Source organism: Meriones unguiculatus, chromosome X, assembly GCF_030254825.1.
Source record: "Meriones unguiculatus strain TT.TT164.6M chromosome X, Bangor_MerUng_6.1, whole genome shotgun sequence".
In the NCBI taxonomy this organism is placed as follows: domain Eukaryota; kingdom Metazoa; phylum Chordata; class Mammalia; order Rodentia; family Muridae; genus Meriones; species Meriones unguiculatus.
In genome coordinates, this window is record NC_083369.1 from 39293717 (window position 1) to 39315718 (window position 22002).

Consider the following 22002-nt stretch of genomic DNA (forward strand, 5'->3'; position numbering starts at 1 on the left):
ATTTAGTAGCAAGGAAAACATTCTAAGGGCACCACTTTTTGGAATAGACTGCCCACCTGAGCCTGACCAGAAGGTAAAGAGATTAGGCCTAAGAAATACAACAAACACACAATTCATATTTTGCCTCTCTTCTAGACACAACCCTCTGTGACCTCCATTGTCCCTCGGTCTCAGCCAGGCCACGAGACTGTTCTAATGTAACCATCACCAGTACTCTGGTCTCATCATCCTGCCACCATACATACTGAAGCCTCTCTAGTCATTTTGACCTACTTAGGGGTCCCCAAACGGGCCAGGCTGGCTCAAGGCTGGAGGCTTTGCTCATACGAGTCACTCTGGGGTGTGGCCACCCCACCCCTTCTTACCTGCCCCAGCATTTGGTGACACAGCTCTCACCTGGTCTGACTTCCCACAAAACAGGAGTGCCTCAGGGTGGGGCTACACAGGCAGGTCACCAAAAACTTGAAGTCCAGCTGAGGTAGCTGATAAGAAGTTACCTGCCCAAATCATTGTATGAAGGATCTGAGACCTGGGATGAGTTCTATTCTGAGTGGCACCATATGTGCCACTCCATTTCTCCTGGTAATGCCTCAGGTCAGCTTGGCACCCTAGTCTGCCTGGGTGGTCCCTCCCATGGCATCCATATGGCATAATCACAGATCACTAGAGATGGCTGTCTTTCCCTGTTGTTCTTTATCAATTCACTGGTGCTACTTTGCAGAGCATGGACAGATGTGGACGAGGGTAGGGGCTGGAGCTGGGCTTTGAACAAGGCATAAACTAGCACTGCAGGTTCAGTTATCCCTCTCATTTTCCTCCTTGGAGGATTCAGCCAGCTTATCCCAAGGGCCTAGCAGAGAGGGCCAACACTCAATGGAACCATGAGATATACCAGAGAAATGTCCAGGGATTAAGCATCCCAACCTATCATAAGCCCCTTGCAGAATCCTGCTTGCTGATATCTTCACCTCTACATACTCACAGAGCTCACCACAGAGTCAGTCCATCTGTGCCTTGGTGGGATAGTTCTGGATGTGGGCAGAGAGAAGTCTGGCCAGTAAATCAGTTGGTAAATAGTTGGTGGCATTTATTGAGAAATGGGATGAAAGATGGAAGGAACAATTTGTAGGAGCCCACAGACTGACCAGAAGTTGCCCAACTGGAGGTAGAGCACAGAGAAGGCTCTAGGATCCTATGGCCAGGTACACCAGGGCTGAGGAAGGCCAGGACAGTGCTGCAGAGAGCAAGAACATAGCTCAGAGCCTAGATGAATTGATGATGCTGGCATTCAGGCTTCAAGGCTTGGACCATCAGGTGGCACGTACATGGGCTCAATATGATCCCAGCTGCAGGCCTGCTCATCTGCCCAGGCAAGCAGCTCAGCAGCACGGTGCAGGAAGATTAGAAGCAGCGTGTGTACATCACCCTCTGCTGAATGGGCAGCACTGGGCTCAGCCTGGAAGTAGCGGTAGAAGAGATTGGCCAGGCTGTAGCTCTTGTGGCCTTGAGCCCTGGTGCCATGGCTGTGAGCACGGTCTAAGCCACGCAATGCAGGCAGTGTGTCCAGGCAGACAGTGTCTCTGGGCAGGTGGGCACCCAAACGTTGTAGCTCTGTGCACAGCAGTGGGAAGTCGTAATCAAAGCCATTGTGGGCCACAAGGCAGATGGGGCCCTGCTGGCGGCTCAGGAAGCCCTGTAGTGTCCTCACCACAGCGCCATTGAAAGCAGCCTTCTGGCAGTGCATCAGGCTTTCACTGCTCAAACCAGTAATCTCACTGGCCTTGGCAGTAAAGGGGCGCTCTGGGCACATGCACAGTGTGAGCTTATCCAGAACACGGGGCAGCACCAGGGCACCAGAATCATCCCGCTGTGGGTTCTCCAGGGAAGAACGGTGGACAGCAAAAAGAGATATCTCTGCAATCTCAGGATCCATGCTTGGGAGTCCAGTGGCTTCCAGGTCCAGGAATATAAAGGTCTCAGCCCGGGGTGGCTCAGACATGATGATATTCTCACAGGCCTAAAGCTGCCAGAACAAGTGGCATAAGCCAGGGGACTTAAAAAATAGAAGCAAAGGCCCTGCTGCCTACAGCCTTCTCATGCCAAAGCTCTATCACTCAGAGACTTACTTCCTGCTGCTCCACCCCACGCCAAGAGGCCTTTAGGGCTAGGAGTAGTTTCTAAGACTCACATCCAGGGACACTTTGAAAGGAACTCCATGGGGCTAGGTTCAAGTGACCAGGATCTGTTACTACCGTCCATCCCTCCTCCTTTCTCTGTGTCTCTCTCCAGCCAGTCTTAGTTCTGTCACCTAACTAACCAGACACGAAATAAAGTACCTAGACTTTAGCCCAGGTCCAGTCTAGCTACTTTCCCCATAAAGGAGGGGGCAGGTATGGTCTACAAATGGTGCCTAGGCCTAGCTCCTTGGTGAAGACACTTTGGCTGGGAGCCTCAGGCATTATGTTCTGCTTTCTACCACTGGGTAGCAGGCACCAGAGCAATCTGACATGAGGAATCTAGTCTCCCCCAGATTTTCAATGCAAAACAAGTGCTGCCTCAAGCTGGCTTCTATCTACCCTGCCAGGCTCATGGCACTGTCCACCCATCCCCACCGTACTGGCTTACCTGGGGCAGGATTCGCCTGGCTTCCTAGGCTGCTGGGCACCTGTCTATTCACAGGCTGCTTCAGGCAGCCTTTAATCAGAGGGAACAGCCCGCCCCCAGCAGCCAGTTGGGCAACCAGGAGGCCTGAGGCCACAGGACCTGTGCAGCCGGTTGCTTGCCTCCCCCTCATGGGCTTATAGCCACGAGGACACACGCCCCGCGTTTACAGACTGGGAAGCAGGCTCTGGCTGCACGCATGTTTCCAAGGAGTGATGAGCACCAACCACCGTCATGGGCCAGAGGGACATGTCCTCACAGGCAGGAGGAAGTCAGGGTGTGGAGGAAGGCTGTGGCTTCTGCCAAGCTCTACCTCCAAATTTCAAAGGACCTGGATTGTGGTTGTCAGACCTGGACGAACCAGGTGTGATGTTTAGCTCTATGTTTACACACAGACAACAGGTCTTCTTTTCCAGGCCTTGGCTCCCTCCATCACTGGGGACCTTGCTTCCCTTCATGAGGTTGCCATGACCTCAGGAGTGACAGGGGCGTAGGCTTGTGTCATGTTTAGCCTGTGAATAGGAAGACAGGCTGAGGACAGGGCCTTGGTCTTGCTTCAGGGAAGAGGAGTGGCTTCTGGGACATCTCCATGGCCCCATATTGCAGCAGCAAGTGGAGATGATGATCTCTGCTCTAGGGGTATGGCACCCACCAAGGGTTTGACACTCAGGGGTCTGACACCCAATGTGTCCCAAGCATTTATTTAGTAGAGTTGTGGGGAAGGCAGGGAGGAAAGGGAGGCAATGAGGCAGTAAGACCTGACCCACACAGCCCTATGGGCATGACTGAACCAATTCTTTCAATCTCAGAAATGGAAAGAGGTGACTGGGAGACCTCTAAAACAATGGTTCTCAACCTTCCTAATGCTGCAACCATTTAATACAGTTCCTCATGTTATAGTGACTCCCAGACATGAAATTATTTTCACTGATACTTCATACCTGTGATTTTGCTACCATTATGAGTTATAATGTAAATATATGATATGCAGGATATCTGATTTGCAACCCCCATAGGGGTAATGACCCATAGGTTGAAAACTACTGCTCTAAGGTCTCTCATGACTCATCTGAGGGGCACCATCAAGATGTGACAGTGGCTAGAAAGCTAGAAGGTCATCCAGGGCTTCTGAAAATCTCATTCCAGAGCTAGGTATCCAACACCGTAGGCCTGGCCTCCTCATGATGTAGTTGATGCTACATCTTCCCACTGCACCTGTCCTTAGAGCAGTTGGTTCAGTGGGACAGTAGAGAACAAGGACCTGCCTGCTAATTCCTTTTCTAGCACTGTCTGAGCATGAGGGACCTGGCACCCAGATGTCCAAAAGTACCCAGGGAACCTGGAGAAGCAAAGGTGCAGTTACAGGAGCAGGGTGGGGCAGGCAGCCACAGGTGTGATAATAGGCCACACCAAGTCCTGCTTGAAGGGAGGGAGGTGGCTGTGACAGGCACACTACTCAGAAAGGTAGTGGGTCACTGTGGGAATCCCAGAGAGCAGTTCCTGCACAACTAGTCAGGCCATGGTGAGATTTCCCCAGTGGGTGCTAGCATCCTAGAGAAGAAAGAAGAGACACGCTGGCTCCCAAGGACATGGCAGGGGATCTCTGCGGGACCCTGTAAGCAGGACAGGAGGTGAGGGCACATGATCAGGAAGATGGGTCATGTCAGTTTGCAGTGGAGACCTCCAGAGCCGGGCATGTTTAAACTAGCCGGACAGTATAAGAAAGGAATAGAAGCAACAGAGAGGAGAGGCCAAAGCCCAGTGGGGTATTTGCCACCAGGCTAATGTAGAATAGCAGGGATGAGGACAGGAAGGGAAGCTGAGTATTCTAGGCTAGAGGGGAAGAATGCAATGTGCAGAAACAAACAGTAGTCCAAAGACAACTTCTCAGAGCATGAGGCTTCTTTTATTTCCACCTCTTCTGTTCTATCCATCTCTGCCTGTTTTCTCTACCTCCCTCTTCCTCCTACCCTTCAAACTGCAGGCACCATGCAGGCCATGAACAAGACTGGAACTGCCCCCGCCACCCCTGACAGCTCCAGTGAGGGCTTCATACTCCCACATTATCTTGTGCCTCTGTGCAGTCTGTTAGTGACACTCTTGTACTTCTGTGTTACTTCATCAATCCTGGCAGCTGTAAAGAAAAAGAAACATGAACAGCAAAGTGAATTCAGGGCTTGTATGCTTGAAAGAGGCAGGAGTTGGCAGTCCATACAAGACTCCTTCTTGCCTTTATGCCAGGAAAGACCTCCTACTAACATCCAGGTCTTCTCTCTTCACCATACTGGTTCTCTACACACTGTCCCTGACCTGCCCTAGAGTTGGGATATAGAGTCTGGACAGAAGGTATTCCCCTCATGCTGTTCAGGTTTGCCCCTTTCCTGTGGAGGGGTCTTGAAAAGTGCCATGGAAAGCAATTATGTCTGACAAGTTGATTTGGCTTCAGGAAGAAGCAGTAAAGTCAGCATTTATCATATGGCCCCTCAGAGGTAAGGGGGCAGGCTTCACATCACCAGCTGATTTGCTTATTCACTGCCACTGCTTTCTCCACAGGCCACCTCCATTCTCCACATATACTTCTTTTCAAGAGCAGCTGCTAGGCCTTCAGACTCCAGTGGTTAGTTAGTTAGTTCTACTATCAGAGCATCTGCCCCCCACTATTCCCTTGAGCTGTTCTGTCACTTGGCTATTCTGAAGATCTGGGAATTTGCTCCCAATGGCTGTCTCCCTTCCACACCAGTTAATGTCTCTCTTGACATTTGTGATCGCTCCAATTCTCAGCTGTGGCATGGTCACTTTGTCCTCGAAATATGTTGTTGCCGTTACAGTAGCACTCATTCACACAATCCTATAGGCCAGGAGATACCGAAGCCTTATACATGAGCATCTTACTTGATACTCTGGGACATGTCACCAACAGGGCTCAGCTACAGTATCTGGAACAGTGAGAGAGAAAGAAATGATACAGAAACAGACTTCACCCAGGTAAGCAGAAGGCAGTTTCTCATAGAGGGCAAGGTCCATAATGGGTCAGGTAGAAAATGGGCAGTGGAAGGTTCAAATGGCTTTTGACACTGGTCCTTTTCTTTGGGTGTGTCTAGTGGCCAAGAATTTCTCTCAGAGCAAATCAGGCATTCACAATGATAAGAGCTGAGTCAGGAGCCCAGCCCTGTTCTACTCACCATCTCCACAACACTGAGGCTATTGGGAACCAAAGAGCAGGGTGGGGGTGCTCAGTTCATACCAACAAGCTTACTACCAGTGCAAGTATGTCCTAGTCACCAGTGAGCAGGCACACTGTTAAGGCTGTTAATGATAATTATTGCAGTAATGATAGCATAGATTATGAACAATTTATTAATAATCATTATAGGGACTGCACCGAGAGCCACAGTGACAGTGGTGATGATTAAAGTAAATGCTATAATAAATTTAAGGATGGAGGATCCTCTTGCAGCTCAATAAGTAAGAAGACACTCCCAAGTGTCCAGGTACACGTGGCAGGTGTATGCCAGGAGAAAACGCATAAAAAAAGGACAGCAGCCAGAGAGAATCCCAAGCAGGGCCTGATTGTGCAGGCCTATAGTATGTAATCTCAGCTACTGGAGAGGATGAGGGAGAAATATCACAAATGTGAGGCCAGCCTGAGCAACTTAATGAGACCCTGTCTCAAAATTAAAAAGTAACAAAAAGAGAAAAAAAGATAGAGGGGGAGAGAGAAGGCTGTGGATGTGTTCAGTAGCAAAATGCTTACCTAACATATAAGTACCTAAGTATTTATATATCCAAATTTGGGGAGGTAGGGGAAGTCCCAAAAGGAGATGGCACAAGGACTGTGATATAAGGCCACTACTTGAGAAAAAAAATTATTGAAAACAGTTATAGTCAAGCGCTTTACCAGCTGTTCACTGAAACAGTCATGGGAAATAATATAGTAATCCAAAAGCTTGGAAGGAAAGGCTGGGAATAAAGGCTGGGGAGTGCACAGTCCAGAGGGCCTAAAAAGGACATAAAAGGCCCAACACTGAGAAAGTGCCCAGGAGAATCTGAAGAAGGCTCTGAGTCCTCCTCCTGGCTTACTCTGAGACTCTGAAGCAACAAGAAGTGGAAGAAAAGGAACAGTTGTCAACTGTTTAGCTGTTGGTGAATGATGGGAATCCAGAAAGTCCAGAGACCTCCAAAACACGTAAACTTACAGGTGTTAAACTTATAGGAGTTCACACCAAGACACATAACCAAACTGGGAAAAGTTAGAACCAGCAGAAAAAAGAAAAGTGAAGAGACCTGTTACATACAAAGGCCATCAATAAGAACACAAGTTGATTTCATATAAGAAGCTATGAAGGTCAAATGACAGTGGGACAATAAAGTCAAAGTATGGAAGAGCAAAGAGTAAAATGATCCTTCAAAAATGAAGAGGAACTTAGATGCCTCTGAAAAGATTTTGGGGTAGCGGGTGGTAGTTAAAAACTCGCAACTAGTCTAAGTGCTGTGAAGTACTAACTCAGAAATGGGAAATGTATCTTATACCACCAACAGGGAACATCAAGAAAGAAGACTGTAAGAGCCATGGTAAGAGAGGAATCAAGCAAACCAGTGTCTTCTGAACATAACAGGGATGTTGCACTTATGTCTCACAGTGGCTGTGATTGTTTACCCAAAATCAAGCCTGTCAACATCCTAGCATGAACCTGGAACAGCTCATAAGCCTGCATCCTTAGGGAAGGATCTAGTTATAGCTGATGGATGTTAGTATAAGGGTAGTCAATTTTCTTTAAGAATGTGTCCCCATGATATGAGGGTTCATGCCTAGTCTTACTGCATCTTGTTAGGCCATATTTGGTTGATATTCCTGGGAGGCCTATTCTTTTTCTAAAGGAAAACAGAGGAGCAGTGGATCTGGGGTAGAGGAGAAGTAAGGAGGGGTTAGGAGGAGTGGAGGGATGGGAGACTACTATTAGGATGAACAGTATGAGAGAAAAAGAAAAAGAAAAGAATGTTTCCCCTATTAGGGGAAGTGTTTCCTCCAGTGAATGGCCCCACACCCAAAAGAACATATATATGGACAGCACGAATTAGCCTTGGTAGAATTTTTTTAAAGAGGACATTAAGTTAAGAGAAGAGTAAGGCTGAATCTGGAAAACATTAGAGAGAAGAGAGAGGATTGAGTATGATCAAAATGCATGTATAATATTCTCAGAGAATTAACAAAACCATTAAATTAATTAATCTACTTATTTATTTGCTTTTCTGGCTGGTTGGTTGGTTAGTTTTTCAAGACAGTGTTTCTCTGTGTAGCTTTGGCAGTCCTAGAACTTACTCTATAGACCAGGCTGGCTTCAAACTCAGAGATCCACATGCCTCTGCCTCCCGAGTGCTGGGATTAAAGAAGTGTGCAACCACTGCCCAGCTTACATTGAATTTTTTAATGAAGGATAAAATACGGATGGCATTCTAAGATCAATCAAACTGAGGGAATTTGTCACTGGTGGACTTTCCCTACAAAGCATGAATGAACACTAGATAGTGATAGCCTGCATCAATAGAGAACTTGAAAGCCAGGTCTGGTGATTCTTATCTATAATTCTAACAGTTAAGAGGCAGAAGTAGGAGGATTGCTGAATGTTTGAGGGCAACCTCATTAGTATAATGAGTTTCAGGCCATCCAAGGCCACAGAGTGAGACCTTGTCTTAAACAAAACAACAATAAAAGAAGACAGATAAATATGACAACTAACATAAATGTATTTTTGTTTATAATTTTCATCTATATAATATTAAGTGCAATTGCATGAAGCAATAATTATAAACCCATGTTGATGGGTATATAATACATGCAATTGCAATATAAATTTTAAAAATACCAAAGTAAAAGGACAAAGAAGTTCTAGCAAAGCACAACTTTTGTGTACTATTGAAATTAACATAACACTAAAGTGCTTTAGCTTGTTATCTATAATCCTAAAGGCAAGTGGTGAGAAAATAAATTTTAAGAAAAGTTTACATGACCCGGCAATTCTGCTTTAGACCCAAGGGAATAAAAAACACATCTATACATACACACACACACACAAAACCTAGCAGCATTATTCATGAAAGCTAAAATGACGGAATAACCATAAGTCTCCCAATAAATGAATAAATAAAACTATTTTACTTGTTCATCACAGCCATAACAGCCATAAAAAAGAAATGTAGCACATGGATGAACCTTGAAACCATTGTACTCCATTAGAAAGGACAGGCAAGAGGTCACACACTATTCAACTCTATTATAAGAAAAGTGTTCAGAAAAGACAAAGCTATAGAGAAAGACATGTATTTGTCGGCTATAGAGAAAGACATGTATTTGTCGAGGACTGGGGTTTGAGGAGAAACGGAAGAGAGACTGCAAACCTTTTTCTCTTTCCTTCTTTCCTTCTTTCTTTCTTTCTTTCTTTCTTTCCTTCCTTCCTTTTTTTTTTTTTTTTACTTTCTTTTTTCTTTTTTTTTGAGACAGACTCAAACTATGTAGCCCTGCTGTCCTGAAACTCTCTATGTAGATCAAGATAGCCTTAAACTACCAAACACCCAGCTGCCTCTGCCTCCTAAGTACTCCAATTTAAGGCATGCACTACCACACCTGGCTTCTGGGAGATAATAAAAATGTTCTAGGGGCTAGATAGATGGCTCAGAGGTTAAGAGCACTTGTTGCTCTTCCAGAGGACCAAGGTCGATTCACAGCACCCACATAACAGCTCATAATTGTCTGGAACTCCAGTTCCAGGCGATCCGATGGCCTCAGTGGGCACTGCATCCACATTGTGCACAGACATATATGCAGGCAAAATACTCATATAAATAAAATAAAAATAAATAACTATTTAAATTATTCTGGACTCAACTATGATGGTTGGCAAGTATATAAATATCCTTTAAAAAACTAGATTGTTCACTGTTAGAGAGTGGGGCTTGGCTTGGAGAGATGGCTTAGCAGTTAAGAGCACTTGGCTGCTCTTCCAGAGGTCCTGAGTTCAAGTCCCAGGAACTACACTGTAGCTCATAACCATCTCAATTGAGATCTGATCCCTTCTTCTGACATGTAGGTGTATGTGAAGACAGAGCATTCATATACATAAAATAAATTTAAAAATATTTTAAAAAATAAGGTTTGGGTGCATCTCACTTGTACAGCATATACAAAGCCCAGATTTAATATCCAGTGAAGGAAGAGGGGAAATGGAAAAACACCTTTTACCTTATGGGTTTATTTTGCCATTTGTTTTCTGATCTCTGTGGTGCAAAGACAGAAAAAAAGAGAAACAGACTAGAATAGAGAACTCTGAGACTCATGCATGCAGTACTAATATTTAACAACTAACATGGGTGGTAGACTTATAGACAATTAGGGAAAAGAGTGTGTTTCCATTAACCATTACTGGGATAGATGTGTACCCACACAGAATAAAATGAAACTGGACTCCCAACTCATACTATACACAAATCAGCTCTGGAAAGATTACTAACCTAACCACAGAAGAGAATGCTATAAAGTCTTGGAAGATTATGTGTTATAGTAGAACTGCTATTTACAATAAATACAAAAGAGTCTATCCATAAAGAAATTATGGCTACATTGGACTACATGCAAATTGTACAACAAATAACCACACATACAAGCTATGAAAAGATATGCCTCATTATGGGGAGAGATATGCACACTACATTAAGCATCCAAGGACTTCTGTGTATTCTGAGTTATCCCAATGTCCTACCAAGAATGCTGGAAGCATTTTCCCCCAAGAGAAAGAAATGAAACATTAAAAAACAAAACAAACAAAACAAAAAACAAACTATGTGGCCAGTCTCCTAAGGAGAAAGAAGAGGCCCTGTCATGAACAGATGTGGGCTAAATAGACAAGAACAGCTGCCCCTCAGCTCCAATCACTTACCTAGGCTTATCCCAGAGTTGTTGCTGGAGCAACAGCTGGGCTCTTCCTGCTGCCTCCTCACTACTTCCATAGCTTCAGCAGAGGCGCCTTCAATCTCCATGGCTACTCTCAACAACTGCCAAAGTGGAGAAGACATGCAGGCCTCAGTGAGGCTGGTCTGACCTAGAGATGCCATCTGTTGCTTTCCATCCAAGCTTACACGGAAGCCCCAAAATTCAGCCAACAGAAAGAGACAGCTGAAGAGCTGCCTTCTCAAACCTAAGTGTCCTTCTTCCTGGTTCAGTGGGGACTCCACACTTTTGTGTTACTCTGGCAGCCCTCAGTTCTTACTAACAAGTTAGCACTGCACATTGTGCTCCCTGAGCAAAGCAAATAGCAGGTGGGAAAAGAAATATCCTACCAAAAAAGTGTGTTTGTGATAAGAGCTTCTCTCTAGGGGGGAGTCTCGGGTTTCCTTGCTATAACCTAAAATCAACACCACGGCACTATGAGCCAAAGTCAGCGTTGCACACATGTAGCTACAGTGATGAGAATTAGTCTAGATGTTGAGCCTGTCCTCTGAGAACCTGAAATATGAAAGACCCCAGTGAGCCATATTTATTGAATGGCTTAGCCACATAACCAACTGCCTGCCACCTGTTTGTCTAGCTGGCCTAGCGCTCAGTCACACACCAGAACAGAGGTAGCTTGGCATGCCTGAACATATGAAAATATAGTGAACCAACACCAGCATAGAAGTTGGGACCAGAACACCATACTGGGTCAAACAGAACCCAATACAAGCAATACATGAGCCTCCATAGGGGTAAGAGGGGTAAAAAGTGGAAACTTCCTTAGGGGTATCTCTTAGAGACAATGCTCACATCTGCTCTCATCACCTCTGCAAGGTATCAGGAAGTCTGTCCTCACTTGACAGAGGTCTTGGACCTAGAGTATTACCATGTGATTGGTTGAGGAGCCCAGGCCAAGCCCTCTCAAGCCCCTACACTGGACATCAGGGGTTACTAAGGTTTTGAGTCCAAGCCTGGTGGGCATGTGTTCTTGAGGTGCTGGGCAGCAAAGAGATGGAGAAGTGTCTTACCTGACTACAGGAAGCAAGAATCTGATAGACAGCTTGTATGATAGTGCCACTTGGGTGCAGGCTGGGTAATGGGCACTGGATAGTGCCCAGCTCATCATCATAGACTTGCAGGAAGACCAAAACAAGCTGGTAGAAGTCAGAGATGACCAGACGGAGCTTCTGGTGTATGGTACTGGTATCAGTCCCTGCATGATGCCGTGCAAAGTACTGCAAAACCAAGGGTGACAGTCACTTGAGGCTGCCCTGCCCAGCTAGCCTAGGCTGTTAACAGCCTACATAACCTAGCATAGGTTGATATGACATGCATAGCATAGCTTGACAGGAAGAAAGTCTCCATAAAGGAGGAGTTGGGGAGGTTATGAATGGGGCCGCAATCCTGAGGGTAATGTTTGCACAGGCCTCAGTCTTCATAGCCAAATAACTAGCCTGGTGTACAACTGCCATCTGAAGTACATTCTTTCCTTTCATGCTCAGACACTCAGTACCTACCTCCACATTCCTGTTGCATCTCACTGAAGCCTCACAGCATACCATGCCCTAGAACTAGGCAAAACCTGTTCCCCAAGTCCCACAATCCCCAGAACTGGTGCCCTTCACCTGGTCTTGGAGTGTCTGAAGCTTGGTAGCACTCTCTTGCAGCTGCCTGGCCAGATCTGCCACCTTCTCTCCCTCTGACTGGGCAGAGCGTCCATCCCTGAAAGGAAGAAAAAGAAAAAAAAAAGGAGAAACACTGTCAGCTCTCTGCTACTGCTGCTGTAGGCAGTAGGCCACTGTGTAAGGTCTGTCTTACTGGACAGAGGCAAGATGGAGTAGTATGGGGTCTAGAGCACTCCTGGATACCTACTTTGGCCGGCCATTACATTGCCTGTTGAGAGAGGACTGCATGTCCAAGAGCCACGGGTCACTCTCAGGCTTCACGATTGCCCACAGGTTGTGGCTGGAGAAGAGCTCCCCCAGCAAGGCCTTATTCTTCTCTGTGGTGTCTTCAAAGTATTTCTCCAGGCTGCAAAGTCAAGACAAGCCCTGAGTAGGCAATTACCAGCAGAAGCACTGGCCCAGAAATCCCAAGGATGTGCAACTCTACTGCCTACATCCCTCCCAGCCTCTACTTGCTTTGGTCTCTTTGATGCCTTCTTGTCTGCAGACATCCAGGTGCTAATCCTCCTACTATACACCTAGGTTAGCTCCCAAAGGCCTGCAGTGAAGGGATTTCAGGCTATGACCCAACATCGTAGAAATATAGCTACCCATTTCTGAGCCACTGCCTGGCCTCTGAGCAGCCAGCATAACCCCCAAGACAGTGACTAGGGAGAGCTGTTTCAATTTATCAGTTCTGTAACTCTGGATGAACATGTGGCTACTGTTACCAGAGTGGGACAGAGGGAAGACACATTCCCTCACCTCCCTACCATTTCCATGGTTAAGATCAAGAGCAGCTCTCAGGGGCAGCCGCCTATGGCACTAACACCTTTACCTAGAACTACTGGAACGTCCAGTGGCCAGGCTCCGCATCATATCTAGGAACTGGTCCAGGAACTGCAGCTGCTTCTGGGGACACTCACGGCCCTGGCAGGGAAAGCCACACACATTTGCCACTAGAGCCAGCCAGACCTAACTAGCTGTTCCAGGTGCCCAATTCTACACTGCCCTTTCCTTGGCCAGTGGCAAGGGGCCTAGCCAGATAGTTCCTCTTCCCTGTCCCTAACCCCTGCTGGTAGCCTCTTGAACTGGCTCAGCAATAGCATCCTCAGACTTCTGCCACAAAGTGTTCCTTTCCCTCTGAGGCCACATTTCAGGTTGCAATGATACCTGGAAGCACACTGCAAATGCAAAATGTTGTCAAAACATATTACGGTGTAAATTCATCACATAGCCAGAGGAGAAAGTTTATTCAGTGGGTGGGTGGCATGCAGGAGGGTCTACTAAAGCAGAATAGAACTCACAGGGATCTGATGGTGGCCTATTCCTCAGGGATACTTCCAAGTAAACATCTGGCATCCTCATTCAATCCCTTCTGTCCAAGAATAGCAGAGGCCAATAGGCATAGCATGAGGCCTGGAAGTGGCCTGTTCTCTAGCAGGGGCCTAGACTTTCCATCAGGAAGGCAGCAGGCTTCTGTGCAGCAACTCATGCAGGGCTGACCAGGACTCCTGCCTGCCCATCTGCCCAGGTGATATAGGGAGTTGCCCAGTGAAGAGTCCAAGGCTTACCTTCTTCTAGAAAGTTGAATATCCCTGGGAGCAGACACTACCTTAGAGGCCATGACTGCTCCACAAATTCCTGTGCAAATAAGGCACCAAGAAATGCCTATCCCCAGCACACACTGTTCTTCAAGAAAAACAAGCACTGAAAGCTGGTGGTGAATGCAGATGCTGAAGGGACAGAGCCAAGCGGCCCCTGGTGAGGACTAGACTTGGGGGTAGCACAGTTCCAAGACCCACAGTTCCAAAGTTACCCAACTGCCACCTCTTTCTTTGTGTATTCACCTCTTCAAACAGTCCACACACAAAGAATCTTGCAATATGTGACCATGACCTTAAACTATCTTTTATTATCTGACTGCTTTTAACTTAGCATAACATCTTCAGAGACCATCTATGTTGTTACATGTAGCCTTCTTTTATGAAAATTACCTCACCAGTTGATGGGCACTGGGGTATTTCTAGTTCTGAACCACTATGAGTATATGTTTATGAACATTCACAGTGAATTCTGGTATGTGTATGTTACCTGTCTTCCACAGTAGCTGCACCATTTTGTGTCCCTAATAGAATGTATGAGGGTCTCCCCATCCTTGTCAGCCTTTGTTATTTTCCTTCTAACTCTAGACATCACGGTATGAGTGGAACATGCCATTGCAGCCCTAATTTTCACTGCTCTCGTGATCAGTGATAAAAAGCATCTTTCCATGGCTCTCTTGTTAGCTTTTCTTCTCTGCCCTCTTGCTACAGAATTTATCATGCTAGAGGATAGAAAGGGAGAGCTCTGGGGAACTGAAAGCATTAGAGATATGGCAGAGAGGAAAGAGATGGAGAAAACGACTCTACAAATCAGTTTTGGAAAGTCTGGATCAGCCAGCCCTGACTGCACAGCTGACTGATTACTAAGCCAGGGGTGAAGCCAGGCCTGGGTCTTGGATTGACCACTGGGTGGCGCATGGAGGATGGCTGGAAAGAATATGAGTGGACAATGGAAGTTCAGGCCAGAAGGGAGGGGTGGACGTGGCTGCATAAACTAAAGCAAGCCTAGAGCTTGCTAGAACATGTGGATCTCCACTTTCCATGAAATTTAACAAAAATCCAAATAACAGCTAATATATACATGACAAATCCAAAATCACCTGACACATGAAGACCTCAACTTTCATGAGAAAGATGCTTATCAGATGCTAATACAGGGATTACAGAAAGGCAAATGAAGTTTTAAGCAGCCATTAGAAAATTGCTTTAATGAGCAATTGTGGACAAAAAGAAGGTAAAATATCAGCAAAGAACAATGTACAGCTTCCAAATGGAAAACAGAAGAAGAGAAGCATAGTCCACTGTCTACACACTTGGGAGAGAAAGTTATACTTATCAGTGTTGGCTTACTGAAGTAACAAATGTCCCCACAGTGACAGAGGCTAATATGGGGCCAGTGGCAGGAAGATGGGAATTCTTTGTTCCTGCTGCTCATAAGCCCTCACTGGAAAGACTCAATAGCCCACATAAGTTTCTGTCACCTGCTAGGAAATGGAGCTAAAAAAAAAAAAAATACTGTCTGCTCAGGATGCGTGTGACAATCACTGGACTATAATGTACCTACCATGATACTAGCCAAGTATGATATCGCCAAGTGAAGACAGGATAAATTCCCTGCGTCCTATTGGTCAGCACGAGCCAGATATCTGCCCGTATTTCTATCTCCATGCAGCCATCTCCGTTCTGTTTGTCTCCTTGAAAGATCACTGGCAATGCTTACCCTGGAGATGCCTAAAGAAGCAGTCTTGCCAGGCATGCAGGCTCTGGAGCCAGAAGCATCTCCCATCCTCCCATCAGCCCAGGACAAAAAGCATGTGCACCCTCTGTAGGGACAGAAGAGGGCCCTTTCTTACCATCAGAAGATCCTGGTCATTGGGTGCACACAACATCAGCTCATGGCCTAGCTTCACCATCTCTGTTAGAATACAAAGAACTTATCACTACAGACAACCACCCAAACAGAGGAAGATACAAGACATTCCAGAATTTAGAGCATATAGGGTACCAAGGCTTTTCCCACATGACATTGGGGGGGATTGGACAAAATGCCAAATGGACAGGAAGCAAGTGATCATGATTCCAGCTTAGGTTTCATGTGGGTCCTCTAGTCATGGTCCTCTTAATATGAGGGCTACAGTCAGCCCCTCTTTCTAGATTTGTTTTGAGACCTGGAAGTGAGTGAGGAGCTATTCACCACACTCTACATAAGACACACATGTCCAGTTGCCCGAGAAGCCATCATAAATCAGAGGGCCTGCAACACGTACCATATGCCACCCTTTTAGAGACTTCATGAGGTTAAAGCAAAAGGACCCATGGCTCACATTTGTCCATATCCCAAATGTCTTTCATGGCCCATTCTTCTGCTATGCCATTTTGAAGGTGAGCATAGGCTATATTTTAGAGATAAGGAATCTGAGGCCCCTCAAGGAGCAGTGAACACCTAGCCACATCTTCTAGAGTATCCAACACGCGGCCGTCTAGTATATAAGCAAAGGCCAGAAAGTTTCAGACCAGCACCAGTGTTAGGGCAGTACCTTCATCCCTTTACAGGCCAGGCTATGCCTCAGTTAGGGCAGAGCAGGTGCAAACCTGTGTAGGTCATGCTGTAAACGAATCATTAGAAGAAGCGGCAGAGCATCTATGTGAAAACTCTGTGGCCCAGGGAATAACTCTTTAGTTGCCACTATTCCTCCAAGCCATCCTGCTTCAACCATACCCCTTAAACCCTTCTGATTCTGTCTTCCTCCTGTCAACAAATTCAGTAGCGTACCCGTTTCCCAGTATGGTGTTTCAGTCACTGCAAGAGCTGTGCTACTACCTGTGTCTTCCTATTTTCCCTACAGTATCCTTAGAATGCTTGATGAAGCCAATAGAGGGCAAAGCCATCCTTGAAAGAAATCTCAATGGCCTGGCAGGACCTATCCCTAACCCCTCCTGATTTCCCATACCTCATTATCCCCTTTATCCCAGTCATCTTTGCTCCTTACTCTTCCTCCAAGCTGCCAAGCATAGCCCATGTCAGTCTCTGAATTTTCTATTACCTTGGCATGGACACTATTCTCAGCCTAACTCATTTCCTCCCTTCTTGCCATCTTCAGTCTATACGAACACTCTTCTTCCATGTCTCCCTAAGTATCACTTTTCCCTTAACTTAGCAGCTTACAGCCTTTCTGAGAGCACCCTACCACCAAGAAGTTTTCAGCCTTATTCTTCATCAGCTATGCTTCCCATCATCTAACAGATAGGTTCCATGAGGGTCACACAGTTCAAACACTGATTCACATGTCAGTGAAACTAACTAATCCCTGTCCTCATGTCTCCTACTTTCACTCAGACAGAATCAACACATTCTGAGGAGGTGAACAAGGCAAAAGTCTTTTTTTTTTTTTTTTTTCAAAGAGGGAAATGAGGCTGGGTCCAGTGAACTCCAAACTGTGGATAGAGGAGGACAGCCTGCAGGCCAGGGTTTTCCCATAAGAACTGGGGTACTATTTCCAAGCCTCTGAGGGGAATCCTGACAGCAGGAAGCACAGGGATGATGGGACAGAGGCCTGGTTGTTCTAAAACCAACAACCTACTACACCCAAGAGGACAACTCTCTATAGATAACTAATTTGGCAATGTCAATTGGTGCACAATTCAGGGCCCAAATCCAGCCCATTCACCCTGCAGTGGTCAGAATACACACAGACTGATGGAAAACTTAGCCTTCCAAATTTTTATCAATGTCTTACAAGGAAGGAAAACCTAGCCACTTACACACATGGCATTTTTGGTCATTTTTATCTATCATTCACTCCAGATTAAGGAAAGTTTCTACCAAAAAAATTAAAAAAGAAACCCATCAAACTAACATGGTTACAAAGTAAACCACATCAAAGAACAATCAGGGGGCTTTTAGGAATACCATATGGACAGAATATGCACCTATATAAACTAGTATGCACACACACAGACCTCTAATGACATCAGAAGGAACCATGCTCTCTACCTATCAGTGCTGTGGTAGACCAATGTACTATTTGGTCCTGTGAAAAGCCTTCTATACACTGTCAGTAAAGGCCCTGATTCTAGAAGGTGCAAATGATATCTACAGAGTATACACCATACTGAGTAAAAGATTAGTTAATGGGTATTTCACAACTCAGTGAGACACTGTGATCAAGCTCAGAATTGCCCAGAAATGCCACACTCTCATAAAGAGACCTACCCAGTATCTTCAAATCCACTGCTGTTCCTTTTAAAGAGCTGAACTTCTCTTTCAAGGAGGGACAGACCCTGAAGGAAAATAGCAAAGTCAGTCATGTGCCTAACTCCTTACCACTCTTCCATACCTACGCTCTAAACACAGAATTACTTGGTGCATATGTTAAATGCCTGTGAACAGACACTTTAAAATGACTCTTACCATCAATTATTATAAGAAAATAGTTGAGAAAAATTTCCCTCTGAAATGAAACACTCAAAGTTCTCCCCCACAAAAAAAAAGTGATGGTGTACAAGAAAGGAAAAGTGTAGCCATCTGAAAGAGTTTGGAGGCTGACAATGTGGCCTGACTGTGCACCTACTAGGACACTCACTTCCCATTCAGCCCTAGCATACAAGTCATCACTTCCACTCACTTTCTCGGCATGGCCAGCCTTGATTATAAGGCCTTCCAAGAAATCCTGGAGTAAAAGCTGGCTGGGGCCAGAAAATGGCTTTTCCTTGGATATTTCTGGAGCTGAGCACATATCTAGACAATGATCAATACAAAAAAAGGAGGCCAGTGAAGGAGCAGTGGTTGCCTCTATCACTAGTAAACACCAATGTTATACTCTTTTCAGAAAAAGCTATTTTACACTTTCTTTCTTTCTTCTTCTTTTTTGAGACTGGGTCCTCCCTATGTATCCTTGGCTGTACTGAAACTCACTCTGTAGACCAGGCTGTACTGGAATTCACAGAAATCGACCTGCCTCTGACCCCTTCATGTTGGGATTAAAGTTGTGTGCCACTGAGTCCTGCTTTAGTTTACATTTTTCAAAAACCCAATTCAATACACAGTTTTAAAGGAGGGGTGATTGCACACATAGGCTCACAGGTTTGGCTTTTAAAGGTTTACTGTTACGTCATCCCATCCATTCCTGCACATGCTGCCTATGCTGCTTTTGAGCCACCTTGGCAAGACTGAGTTGGAGCAGTGTCCAGCCCTTCACAGAAAATTCCTTGCTGAGCTCTGCAAGGAATTAAGATACTTGAAGGTTCCTACTGTGAAAGAGGCTCCAGTCACTTAGCTGTGAAGCCCTGGCCTTGAGGGAGACACAGAGATAAGGATAACAGTGAGGCTCCTTGGTAAGCATCTGGCCTTGAGAGCTCCTAGCTGAACAGAACTGGTTCTACAGACAACTTCAAGGAAGAAATCCTCCAACACCTCCCATTCTGTTGAAAAGGCCTATCCAGCCCAGGCTGCCTAGAAACACTGCCTCTGGATGCACTAAGGAAAATGCTGGCTCTTTGAAAGTTGGGCTGGTGAAGAATGGGAAAAATCTAGGAGGCTGGTTTCTGTCACCGGGTTTCTGTGCAATATCCCTCTCTAATTATCAGGTGCCCACCAAGCTGACAGTAATCACATCTCGGTGACATGAACCACAAGAAATCCCTCAACACAACCAAAAGCCCAGGTGGCCTGGTACAGAAAGGGCTTTCATTAAAGTTCACCTTGTACTGCCAGGGCCACCTACCCCACCATCTTGGTCATGGCTTTGTTAACTAACCAGCTCCTCTTCTGGAACTGGCCCGGTATAGAACCCTCTGAGAGGACATATTCCCATCTTCCCCCAGGAGACACCCAATAGAAAAGGAAAAGGAAAAGAAAAAGAACAAAGGACATTACCGTACACACATCCATTCCAGTATGTCCAACCTGTATTTTGAGGGCTTACACAGCAGTTCCAGAATTGTCATTGGTTCTGTGATATACAGACCGTCCAGGAAGGGGCAGTTTACACCCTAAGCAAGAAAAGTCAGAAGGAAGACTGTTACTGTAGGGTGGCAGTGCACTTCTATCAGTTTGTGCCCCTTCGTGACCCTTCCACACATTTTACAGAATCAGTTTTGTAAAGTTCTATGGGAACAGCATAAGCGGAGATCCAGGAACCCCAAAGAGCTAAGAAAGATGGTCTACACATCGCCCCAAGACTCTGCTAGGACCCATCGCTGTGGACCCCTATGGTGTATCCAAAGTCCACCAAGCTCCAGAAGGCTCTAAGGCAGGGCCCTGCCTGTTCCCCCCAAACCCTCCTGGAGTGGCTCCCCCTGCTCACAGCACCTTCAGCTTCTCGAACACCTCCATAGCTGTCTTGACCACGCGGTCATCACCCAGAGCTTCGCTGTAACTGTCACCAGAGCCGCCGACACCAGCAGCTGCACCCTTCTCCGCCATGTTTCGCGCTCTGAAATGTAACCACACCCCCCTCATGTAGCGCAGTCGCACTGTTAACAGCTCGCCGGTTTCTTCGGACTTTACACCCAACCGCAGGCGGGCGGCAGGGCGGAGCCACCCATAGAACTGAAGTCACAACGACCCACCCTCTTTCTCATCAAGCCTTCTCATTGGGCTGCAGCTCGGAGACTGCCCGCGCGCGCCTCAGGAGACAGAGTGCAGCAAAGAGGGCTGGGAGACAACAAGACAGAGGCGGGCTGAAGGCAGGGCTGGAGGCGCGGGGGTGGGAAGAGGCGGGGCGAGCAGGATTTACCAAGCCGTAGTAGCGTCTTTAGAAGACAGAAGCTAGGGACGCCTAGAGGTCAGGCTCATCCAGGAGGGGGCGCTCCTACCTTGTTCGGGTTCTCTGACAGTAGCTGATGGGACCTAACAGATGAAGGCAAGCTTTGATAGAACCAAGACCTGAGCAATCCATCTCTTGGCCCAGAGTTCTATTTTGTTTCCTTTGCACACGAAATCAGAGAGGAAGGTTCCTTAATTAAAATATGGCTCTGCCATTCACTGGCTGTGTGACTTTGTTTTTGTTTGTGTTGTCTGTTTTGTTTGGGGGGCTTTTGAATCAGGGTTTGGCTTTGTAGCTTTAGACTGGCTCCAAACTTGTCATCCTCCTGCCTCAGCCTCCAAAGCACTGTGATGAGAGGCATGCACCACCACGTCCAGAAAAATGTTATCCATTTCTTTGGACCAGTTACCTCACTTCTCTGTGCTTCCTTGCCCTCAGATAAATGATGGATATGAGAGCAGTTTATCTCATTGGTTTACTAAACAGGATGACAGGTTAAAAGTGCCTGTAAACATTCATTGTTATCATTATTCTAGGTTCCACATCACCATCCTAACTTTGACTTTTATGGATGCTCTGTGCCTCATTCCTGCCCAATTCACGAAATAATCAGCTGACTGGATAAGGGGAACTAAAGGGTGATTGTTGCTCAGCAAGAGCCAAGAGCCAGTAACAATCTATCACACTCAGTATGTACATCCTCTATGTGTTGCACTGCCATCTCCTTAAAGAGGACTGTGGAAAGAGGCAAGAAAAATTCAGGTTTGAGGCATATGCCTGAAATCCCAGCACTTGTAGGTGGACACAGAAGGATCACAAACTTGAGGCCAACTTCAACTTCATAGTGTGTTCCAGGACAACTTAAGCCACTTGAGACCCTGATCAAAGCAAACAAACAAACAAACAAAAAAGGCATAGAGTCTGGGGAGATGATTCAATCGTGGTTGCTGTTTTGTTTTGCTTTGTTTTTTATTTGGGTTTAGGAGCATACCTGTAAGCCCAGTGCTGAGATGGTTCTACTCAGCTAATATGCTTCCATTTCATTGCGAGACCCTGTTTCAAAAAATAAGGTGGAGGGCTGGAAAGATGTCTCAGCCATTAAGAATGCTTGCCAGTCTTGCAGAGGACCCAGGTCTGGTTCTCAGAACCCACACGGAAGCTCACAACTATCTGTAACTCCTGTTCCGGAAGAACCAATGCCATCTTCCAAACTCCTTGGGTACTGTATGCATATGGTGCATAAGACATAAGTGAAAATAAAGACTCATGCACATAAAAATAAATATTTAGAAATAATGTAAAGAACAATTGAAAAAGGCACC

The 22002-nt window shown here is 46.0% G+C and overlaps 2 protein-coding genes across 3 annotated transcripts; both read right to left on the bottom strand.

The window, feature by feature from the left end:
* Window positions 1-1062: 1062 nt before the first annotated feature.
* Window positions 1063-2690, bottom strand: Trex2 (three prime repair exonuclease 2). Its single transcript, XM_021627950.1, has 2 exons — window positions 2626-2690; window positions 1063-2023 (listed from the first exon to the last, which is right to left on the bottom strand). The coding sequence occupies exon 2, from the start codon at window positions 1997-1999 to the stop codon at window positions 1289-1291; it is 711 nt and encodes a 236-aa protein (XP_021483625.1). The 5' UTR covers window positions 2000-2023; window positions 2626-2690; the 3' UTR covers window positions 1063-1288.
* Window positions 2691-4545: 1855 nt separating this feature from the next.
* On the bottom strand, window positions 4546-20475 carry Haus7 (HAUS augmin like complex subunit 7). 2 transcript variants are annotated; one of them, XM_021627951.2, is made up of 10 exons: window positions 20224-20457; window positions 19789-19904; window positions 18127-18194; window positions 15767-15828; window positions 13148-13239; window positions 12518-12676; window positions 12271-12367; window positions 11674-11880; window positions 10593-10707; window positions 4546-4795 (listed from the first exon to the last, which is right to left on the bottom strand). In XM_021627951.2, the coding sequence occupies exons 1-10, from the start codon at window positions 20371-20373 to the stop codon at window positions 4725-4727; spliced, it is 1137 nt and encodes a 378-aa protein (XP_021483626.1). In that variant the 5' UTR covers window positions 20374-20457; the 3' UTR covers window positions 4546-4724. The 2 variants fall into 2 exon arrangements, with proteins under 2 accessions (XP_021483626.1, XP_021483628.1); XM_021627953.2 differs by lacking the exon at window positions 4546-4795 and adding an exon at window positions 4802-5597 and having other exon boundaries at window positions 20224-20475.
* Between the last annotated feature and the right edge of the window lie 1527 nt (window positions 20476-22002).

What these genes read in the sequence shown, in the direction of transcription:
- Trex2 (XM_021627950.1), bottom strand. Translation starts at nt 1,999, where the DNA reads ATGTCTGAGCCACCCCGGGCTGAGACCTTTATATTCCTGGACCTGGAA.
- Haus7 (XM_021627951.2), bottom strand. Translation starts at nt 20,373, where the DNA reads ATGAGGGGGGTGTGGTTACATTTCAGAGCGCGAAACATGGCGGAGAAG. An exon ending in AGGTGTTCGAGAAGCTGAAG is followed by an intron (nt 19,905 to 20,223) that starts GTGCTGTGAGCA and finishes TTTCTTGCTTAG; the next exon opens with GGTGTAAACTGCCCCTTCCT. An exon ending in GGACGTTCCAGTAGTTCTAG is followed by an intron (nt 12,677 to 13,147) that starts GTAAAGGTGTTA and finishes TTGACTTTGCAG; the next exon opens with CCTGGAGAAATACTTTGAAG.